Genomic DNA, 10,211 nt, shown 5'->3' with positions numbered 1-10,211 from the left:
CCACTTTTGTAAGCAATGCCTGTTGCATCTGTTGTATTTGTGCCATGAGATTTACGATCTGCACCGTGAGATCCATGGTTATCTGAAATTTCCGAGTGCGACTAGATTACTGCAATAATGATATTTTAGCTGCAAGAGAGCAGGTTAACAGTCAAGTATGTAGTGTCCCAAAGTCCACTGTAATTCTATTTTATTTCAGGCTCACACATGGTCATCCGTAATTGTGCTGAAATCATCTGTTTCCTTAGTACCTCGTCGCCAATGTTGGGTGCGTACTGTAAGACCTTTGGTACGCACACCATCAGATTATTTAACTTGTCGTTCTAATGAGGTAGGCAAGTGTCAGCAACATGTCTCATGGTCTTATTGTGGCGTGTTTATCTTCTGCCGTTTGGTCAGACGATAGAAATGCCGCTTGCACACTTAGAGTAGCAGATTTACGGGGACCAACTTCAAGCAGAACTTGATTAATTTTCACACACATTTTTAAAATAATTAAAATAATTGACATTACGTAACTTTATTCTGGATGCTGTTTACAGTTGACAATCTGAAGTTCCTTTGGTCCTGGTACGTTAATATTATTCTCACATATCTCTGATACTTGACAAAGTGTCTATTCACTTATCTTGATGGCCTTGTACAGAAATATGATAATCTTCTTAGGTGCAGACTGAAACTTGACTATAGACTGGTAGAGAAAAATACAGACGGGTACAAACTGATGCAGACTGGTATGCAGACTGGTATGCAGACTGGTATGCAGACTGGTATGCAGACTGGTATGCAGACTGGTATGCAGACTGGTATGCAGACTGGTATGCAGACTGGTATGCAGACTGGTATGCAGACTGGTATGCAGACTGGCATGCAGACTGGCATGCAGTCTGGCATGCAGTCTGGCATGCAGTCTGGCATGCAGTCTGGCATGCAGTCTGGCATGCAGTCTGGCATGCAGACTGGCATGCAGACTGGCATGCAGACTGGCATGCAGACTGGCATGCAGACTGGCATGCAGACTGGCATGCAGACTGGCATGCAGACTGGCTAATCAGGGTCTGTACACTCGTTATAATACCTCACGCGTTCAGGTATCACTGCGCGAGTGTGATCCGTGAGGAGAAAAGATTCTACATTAGCAGCAGTCTCATTGGATGCATTACATATTAATACGCGGATCAGCGGAAGCAGAATTTGGTCCGTCTCTAAGACAGCGCCATCTCGTAGTGTGGTGGCAGATGAGCACTGCGCCTGCACTGTTGTGCTTAGTGGGTCGCACTCTATTGGGAAAGTTGTGTATGCGCTGACTACGCGGAACTATGTACACAAGAAGTTTTGTTTTAATTAACATTTCTATATTTACACCCTGTGACAATGTACTGTGTGTGACAATCTGGATTTATTTCATTTGTTTCCAAATAAATAAATGAATGAATAAAATGAGATTAGATTCAGCTGTCATCACATGTGAACACTTCCACATAACTTGCGTTTAAAGATTTGTGTGTTCCCTACATGTCACAATGGGGGATATTGAGTTTGCCATATATCTAAAATTTTAAGACTGTTACATAGAAAGAAACCAGATTATTGATGAAATACTTTTTACAATAATGTGTTTCATATAGTAATTTTTGTAAGAGGAGCAGTTTGGTTTTTATTTATTTACATATTTGACAAATTTCTCATCCCGGGCTGTGCGTGACTGTGTTGAATGTTTTTATCAGTTATGAACTGTCTTGAGCAAAACTACTGTATTATTCCACTTCAGTACACTGCCTTTTGGAGCCACACAACCATTCTCAAGATAACAGTAATATTCTTTGGTCACTGAATCTGCTTCAGTTTATCATCTAACATAAGTGAATAATATAGTGGTTGCTTTAATGCAAAAAAAATCTTTAATGGTATTATTTATATTTATCTTCAATTTGGCCACAATATTTTTAGCTTGTGCATCCATAAAAATATCTGTATTTGCACTTGCACTTGAAATAGTGAAATACTCCATTCATACAAGAAGTACTGATACTGATTTTATTGCCAGTGAATCAGTAGCAGCAGTGTAGTATTATGGTGGCAGCTTGAACTGACAACACTGAGCAATAGCTGTGCATCTGACCAGTCATTTGTGAGTAGGCAGTGTTAAATAGTGGATGGGTGGTCCCATCATGTCAGCACTGTTGTCATCACAAATCGTATTTGAGCAACATCCCCAAAACATGTGTGTACTGTGTTCTCCAGAATCTTTTGAAGAAGAGAAAGGTGTGTGCAAAAACTGTCTGACACACCTTGTGTCCCAAACAAAAACAATGATGATGGGATGCTTTTGCGAGTTGATTGAATAGCAGAATTAGGACATTTCGTTTCTCCAAAAAATTATGAGAAGTGATGAGACATAGTTGTTGTTATCGGAAAACACTAATTTATTGCTGAAACAGTACACACACTAGGAAGACAAAGTACCATACAATTTGCGATGCACAAGTGGCCACTGGAGACTGGTGCTCTGGCCTATGTATTCACTAGTTCGTACAGGGGACACAGACGCCAGGCTGCATATGCAACTGGAGTCATTTTAGCAGGCCAGGTGGTCTCTAATGGCCGAATCAAACACAAACTTCACATGCACATACAAAATTGGTAGTTACGGCACACATCTTCCTTTACAATGAAGTGAGCACTGTTCTCCTGTCAGGTATTTATTTATTTATTTATTTATTTTTTTTTTTTATGTTCAACGTAAGTCTTCAAATTGTGATGCACTGCCATCTGTGCAATATCGGAAGTGGCATGAGCACAAAAGAGTGGAGCACCAACACCCATGTGAGAGGCCGTTGTAAAACAGGTGGTCCTGGCACAGCTTCTGTCTGCACATCAGAGTGCAGCCCCAGGGAAGAAGATGGCAGTGAAGGTGATGTGACAGGCAGCTCCGGCTGTGATGGAGGTGGCAGTGGCATAGGCGTCAGCTGTGACTACTTCCAATAGGTTAAGGGGCACCCACAGCAGAGGAGACAGTGTTGATGATGTTGGCAATAGTGACAGAGAAAGTGAGGGCACCAGCCACGATGTAGGAGACAACCACGCAGATGGAGGACGTTGGGGTGGTGGAGATGCACAACTGCCAGATGAAGTTGTAGCTGGTCGACGTATCACCTACAGACACTCTTGATTATTGCTGGCATCCATTTTGGCCAGAGGCAAAACCTCTGAGCCCAAACAGCCTTGCCAAGCTAGAATTGATGTGCCACCAGTACTGGTTGATGGCCTGGCATTAGTCAAAGCAAATGTAACAGTGTCTTAGACTGACAACTATGGTGTACTTCTGCTGGACTGTCATCACAGACGTGGGTGAGCTTATAATAACTGACGAACTGGTTGAGAGGTGCTTCTGCTGACATGTACAAAACATACTTTTTCATCTGAATCTTAAATGTTCATACTAATTGTTCTGCTTCCCCATTTGATTTAGGGTGGAAAGCAGGAGACATGTGTTAAACACCAGTTTGAATGTGTCAAAAGCAAACAGATTTTCAGTGTAAGCATTGTCCACAAATAGGGATGTTAATGAACAAACCACAGCCTTGTGAGTCACAGGTGCAGAAAATAGTCAAAGACTGGGAATGTGGTGGGTGTTATAACTCACCAGCCTCTGTGGCAGCGGGGCAGAGAGGGAGCCCCCCACTCCAGGAACTCACGGTTCTTTTGTGAGCTCATGCGTGGTGCATGTGAGTCTCCGAGCTATCACAGCCCGTTCTTCTTTCCTGGGCTGCATTTCGTTCACTGAGCCCCTACCCCCACATCCTGGCTTTTTCTCCACTGCCCCCCCCCCCTCCTTACTCTCTGTGTTTTTTATATATGTTCACCTGGCTATCCACCACATTCTCTGTGCTGCTTGAGATTTTGTACCTCTCACTTGTTCCCTTTCATCCTTTTTGTTCCCCCCTTGGGATTTGGCCTCCACTTCTAAATTTTCTATCTTTACTGTGTGTCATTTGGGGAAGAACTCCCTCCCTACCATCTATGGCATGGATTCCCCTCGCCCCCCCCCTTCCTACCCTGCCATAACCCCCTCCATCATGTAAGGTAACAAGCAGGTGCAGGCTGTCCATATGGTGGGGCTGTTATGTACCCATCTGGCTGAGCCCCCGGACAACACAGGTAACACACAATTGATACCTGAGCTGTTCCCCCCATGTGTGTACCAAGGAGTGGTTGCTTGTCGTCCTGGAGCATTGGAAGTCTCAGAAATGACTGCTGTGCCAGAGAGCAGTTGCTGTGGCTGGCTAATACCAATGGGCAGAACCCCTGATAGGAGCAGGTGGTATCGAGGAAGATGCTTGGCATATGGCCATTCTCTAATAGCCATCTCTGATTAGTGCTGATTTGTATGACCCTGCAGCCTTCCCTTACCTGGCTACACCCTGGGAAGAGGGCCAGACTTGCCATCTTGGGATGGAACCCTTTGCCCCTCTACCTGATTGTACTAGGAGGGATAGGAATGCATTCATGGCCACAAAGCCATTGTGTTTTGTGGAGAATATCGAGGAGAAGTTTGAGGTGTACTCTGTCAGTGAGATGCGGTTGGGCACGCTGTTCATCAAAACTTCTCCTGCTGCCCAGTCTACAGCCCTCCATGATTGTGATCACCCTGGTGACATCCCAGTGTCTATTACCCCTCGCCAGTCTCTGAATATGGTCCAGGGTGTGATGTTTCATAGACCTCATCCTACAAAATGATGAGGAATTCCAGGCTGATCTGGAGTCACACCGCATTCATTTTGTTCAACATTACCAGGAGGGTCATAAAGACAACCACAACAATTCTAGCGCCTTTATTCTGGCTTTTTAGGGGGATATACTGCCAAAGATGGTCAAGATTGTGTTTTACTGATGTGATGTAAAGCCATGCATCCCACCACCAGTAAAGTGCTTGTGGCACTTACGTTTTGGTCATAAGGCTTCCTGCTGTGTGGTGGTCCCTGTGTGAGACGACTGTGGCCACACACTCCATGTGGGAAGCCCCTGTATTCCACTACCTACGTGAGCAAACTGTCACTATCCACTCTCGCCAGATTGCTCAGTTTATAGAAAAGAAATGAAGATAGAGTTCAAGTCCATAGATTGTCTATCTTACATTGATTTTCACCAAAAATATTACCTAACCCAACCCACTGTCAGTTTCTTTTTCTTTCATCTATTGCATCCTTTCCCCCCTCCAACAGTGTCTTTACTCCATTCCCATCCACTTCTCCTTTCTCCTTCCCTTGCAGTTGCCAAACCTCCCTGGCCATATCCTATAGGGTGCTCCTTATACTGATCCACTGGTCCTTCCAGAACACCTCGTAACACATTTTGCGGCAGCTTCAGCGTCCTCTTCCTATCTTGCTACCTTCCTCTGCCAGAAACACTGAGCTGAAGAACCCTCCTTCTGTTCAACCCCCACCAAGCAGAATCCTATAATGAACCTTTCACTGAATGGGAATTCCTGCAAGCTTTTAACTCTTCACATGACACAGCACCATGCCCGAATTCCAACCACAACCAGATTGTAGAACACTTGGATATTACCCATAGGCATCATCTACACAGGGTCTTAAACTATATTTGGCTTGTGGGTGCCATCCCTTCACAATTTGCCATCCACCTGGCCTCTCGATGGACTCTCCTCCACAGCTTTCAGTTTTCTCCCTACAAAATACTCGTTACAAATTTTTGCTGCTTACCCTTGGCACAGACTAATCCAGGACTTTATTTAGGCAACCAAAGCCTCAATGTTGTAGAGCAGTCCTGTTTCTTGGGTCTTACTTTTGATAAAAAGCTGGCATGACTGCCCCATATTCTCTACCTGAAGACACCCTGCATGTGGAAGCTTAATACTCTCTGACCCTGGTCACACATTTTGGGATGCAAATCATGCTTATCTTCTCCATCTTTATTATGCTCAGGTTTTGTCCAGACTAGACTATGGCTGCCAGGTTTATGACTCAGTGGCTCCTTCCACTGTGAAACTACTTGACTTAATTCTTATGGGGTGCATCTGGCTTTTGGTGTGTGTTCTCTGCTAGTCCTTTAAGCAATCACCTTTCAGAAGCAGGGATTCCCACTCTATATGTATGACAGAGCCAACTGCTGGTTTCTTATGCAACAGCCATTTGGTGATACCCTGACGATCCCTTGTACCCCATCTTCTTTGCAAATGAGGGATGTCTCCCTCCTGCTACCTGCCGTTGGGTGGGATTGCTGGTTGGAGTGCATCTCGCTTTCTTCTGTCTGGATTTTCAACTCTACTCACTGGAAATGACCTTGTGTATTTCCTCCTTCCCCTTTCCACCCAGCCCCATTCGATGGAGCCTCAAATGGTTCAAAAGGCTCTGAGCACTATGGGACTTAACATCCGAGGTCATCAGTCCACTAGAACGTAAACGTAACTAACCTAAGGACATCACACACATCCATGCCTGAGGCAGGATTTGAACCTCTGACCATAGCGGTCACACAGTTCCAGTCTGAAGTGCCTGGAACCATTCAGCCACACCAGCCGGCAATGGAGCCTCGACCACAGATTCTGACTGACCTATTTGACGGTTCTAGGATCTCTGTTGGCCGTATGATATTCTGGTGTCTTGTACGTTCTGTCCTTGTAGAGTTCCCGGGTGCTACCATCTTCAACAATGATGGTTCTAAAATGGTAAATCAAAGGGGGGGGGGGGGGGGGAGGGGAGAGGTGCTTTTATTTCTCCTACTGCACAGAATACCATTTACTGCTGGTATTATGTAGTGTGTTCACATCGGGGTTGCTTGCCATTTTCAGGGCCCTGCATTTTGTTTCTCAGGCCTCCCTCCATAATGTTGTAATATATCTGGCTAGGAGCAGCTTGCAGCCTATAGACTGATGCTGCTCTCATCACCCTTTGGTCTCTGCCATCTATGACCACCTCTGTACTCTTACCTGTGCTCCTGCTCTGTTGTCTTTCACTGGGCCCCAAATCATGTGGGCACCCCCCAGGAACGAACAGGCCGACCATTTGGCTGGAGACACAGATACTTAGTGCCATCCCCTTTCATGATTTCAGGTGCAGCTATGGTAATCTAGGTAAACATCAAATATCTTTTCCCAAAAGTGAAATCACATATGATGCTCTACACTCTCAGTAATAAAATACACACAATAGAGGAGATTACTGCAGTTTTGTACTGTTTCTTGGAAGGAGTCCACTGTCTTATGCCATCTGCACATTGGTCATATTGGGCTCATCCACTGTTTCTATTGCATTATCAGCCACCCCACAATGTGCTCATGGAGCCAGAATGACAGTATCCCATATATTGATGGAATGTTCCCCCTGTCTTATGCAAGTAACTTTTGAATTATGGAACTGATGACCTTGCCATTTAGTTCCATAACTTGCATTGGTCAATTATCAGATTTACTTGGATTTGGATTCTGCCTCTCTGTTTGAGTGATTGATTAATATTGCTTCTGCACACATGTCCACCTGAATTCTCTGTGGTTTGTTCACACACACACACACACACACACACACACACACACACACACACACACACCCGCGCGCGCGCGCGCGCGCGCGCGCGCGCGCGCGTATACCTGTCGCTTTTTCCACAAGGAAAGTCTTTCCGCCCCTGGGATTGGAATGACTCCTTACCCTCTCCCTTTGTGTGTGTGTTTGTGTGTTTGTGTGTTTTTTATTGTTTTTTATTATCTCTATCAACATACCAATGCTTTCGTTTGGTAAGTTCCAGCTTCTTTGTTTTTAGATATGTTAAATAATTTAGTTGGATGTGAATGTGTTGAGGTGAACTTCTTTAGCCATAAATTTGCTATTTTATCTTTTCCAGAGGCTTTCCCATTGTGTGTAGAATTAATTGCTCGGGTGACTTTGTTGCAAAATTACAACTTCAGTCATTTGTCGTATCATCTTGTATGTGTCTGATTCTGCTTGTATCCACCATGCATGCCTGTTATGTTGCACCGGGTTTGACCATATGTTGCTCCAGAAGTGTTCAATGTCTGTTATGGTTGGTGGATTGTCTATTTTAATGTGTGTTATCTATTGTCTGGTAAAATTTCTTTTGGTTTATGTTGAATGTTTGGTTTTGTTTCCTTCTGTTTTCACTGTTTTTGTATCTTCCAAGTCATTTGGCCAATGCTTGTAATTTCTGCTTCTTTTCATCTAATTGCTCTATCGCTTCATGTTGTGAGATTTTACCTAACCTTTTTCATTTTTTGTCTGATATTTCATTTCTTATAAATTGTGTTAGCTGTCCGATGTCTTTTCTCATTTTTTCTATTCTGATCTGTAGCCTGTGTTGCCATGCTGTCCTGAACCAACTAATAACACTAAAAGGGGAGATAGCCCTATTAGTGGTTTGTTGTTTTCGTCACCTTTTACGACTGACAGAACATACCAGAGGCCTATTCTTTTCCCGGGCCTCCATGGGGTTTATTATTATTATTGTTATTATTATTATTATTATTATTATTATATGTGGCTATGAGAATGATTGTGGACATGAGGCAACCTGGCTCCATGACACAGCATTTCCAGACTGAATATGTCAAATCATTCAACCTTTGATGTTGTGTACCATCTTTGGCTGAAAGAAAGTCTGTAGAACAACAGGCAAACAACTGAGGAAGAGCATATGTTGATCATATGCCTCATCAGAAAGAGCGTATTCTATGGGCAACCAGGGAAGCAACAGGTATCAGCTGAAGAAAAGTGGCTCTGGCATGTGTTACATCACCAAATTCAGTGAGGATGATGTTCAAGAGCAACGTGTGTATCCATACCATCTTCAATGTGAACAGTGCCTTACATCTGCTAAACATCTATCATGGGAGAACTTTTTTAATTAGTTTGTTATACCAACTGCCAATCTGTTGTTTATCTTTTCAGTTTTGTTTACAGAAGAGGCAATGATTGAAAGAGATTAAATAAATTTCCACATCCAACATACATATGTATGCTACAGTAAGGGCTACACATAAATACCAGTTTAATATGAAGGCTGGAAATTTAGGTCTGGTAGGACCATATGCTCTCCCAGTACACCTTACAGTTACCATCTGCAGGCACTTCTTTTGGAACAGCTTCCAAGACCTAATTTAGGATTGGCCCCTGCTTATAAGAAACCTGTGGTTTATGGCTGATGGAGCACCAGCACATCGCACTATCAGTGTTCTAATTGCACTGGATGGATGGATGGATGGATGGATGGATGGATGGATGGATGGATGGACAGGTGGAGCAGGACCAGTTCCGTGTCCTGCATGTTCTTCAAACTGCAATCTTTTGCAGTATTATCTCTGGAGGTAGCTTAAAAACTCATTCATCCAGCTGATCATGTGGATGCAGAAACACTTCATCAGTGTGACACAGAAGCCCGCAAAAGCATTTGTAACTATCAGAAACTATTTGAAATTATGGAACAGTTCACAATTTTATGAGTATGTGTGAGATAGAAGGAAGTAGATGACATTTTGAGCTTTTATTATGAGTCTGTATTTGATGAGCTCTGATCAGCTGAATTGTGAACTTTGGTTAATAATTCAAAGACTAACAATTTTTAGACATGTCTATAAGCAACTTTTTTTAATTTCTTTTTTGTAAGGTTAGCCATATTAGTGATTTGCTCTTTTCGTCACCTTTTACAACTGGCAGAACATACCAGAGGCCTATTCTTTATTATTATTATTATTATTATTATTTCTTTCTTTTCTCAGACGTTATGTCTGGTCAAAAATAGAAAGTGATGCGGACCTTGATCAAGCGCGACTTCCTTTTAACTGTACGGTATATGTTATATTGCATTTAGGAACTTTCAGGTAATTGAACATGTATCAATAATTACGGATTTCTGTAGTTGTATATATGTTTGGATGTAGCTGTATTGCGTTGGTGTACTGGTGGATATTGTGTGGTATGACTCCTGTATTTGATAGTATAATTGGTATAATGTCAACTTTGTCCTGATGCCACATGTCCTTGACTTCCTCAGTCAGTTGGATGTGTTTTTCAATTTTTTCTCCTGTTTTCTTTTGTATATTTGTTGTATTGGGTATGGATATTTCGATTAGTTGTGTTAATTTCTTCTTTTTATTGGTGAGTATGATGTCAGGTTTGTTATGTGGCGTTGTTTTATCTGTTATAATGGTTCTGTTCCAGTATAATTTGTATTCATCATTC

The 10,211-nt window shown here is 42.9% G+C and overlaps 1 protein-coding gene across 1 annotated transcript; it reads left to right on the top strand.

Annotated features, from left to right (window-relative positions):
- The first annotated feature begins 748 nt into the window (after positions 1-748).
- LOC126471380 (uncharacterized protein DDB_G0284671-like) lies at positions 749-2,988 on the top strand. Its single transcript, XM_050099503.1, has 2 exons — positions 749-998; positions 2,849-2,988. Exons 1-2 carry the CDS (start codon positions 749-751, stop codon positions 2,986-2,988), a joined length of 390 nt encoding a protein of 129 aa, XP_049955460.1.
- Positions 2,989-10,211: the final 7,223 nt, after the last annotated feature.

Source organism: Schistocerca serialis, chromosome 3 (assembly GCF_023864345.2).
Source record: "Schistocerca serialis cubense isolate TAMUIC-IGC-003099 chromosome 3, iqSchSeri2.2, whole genome shotgun sequence".
In the NCBI taxonomy this organism is placed as follows: Eukaryota; Metazoa; Arthropoda; class Insecta; order Orthoptera; family Acrididae; genus Schistocerca; species Schistocerca serialis.
The sequence above is the reverse complement of the archived record's forward strand: the minus strand, read 5'-3'. Positions and strand labels throughout refer to the sequence as shown.

Excerpts from the sequence above, each read along its gene's own strand:
- LOC126471380 (XM_050099503.1), top strand. The coding sequence starts at position 749 with ATGCAGACTGGTATGCAGACTGGTATGCAGACTGGTATGCAGACTGGT. Across the intron at positions 999-2,848 it reads GCAGACTGGCATGCAGACTG|GTGGTCCTGGCACAGCTTCT; the intron begins GCATGCAGACTG and ends GTTGTAAAACAG.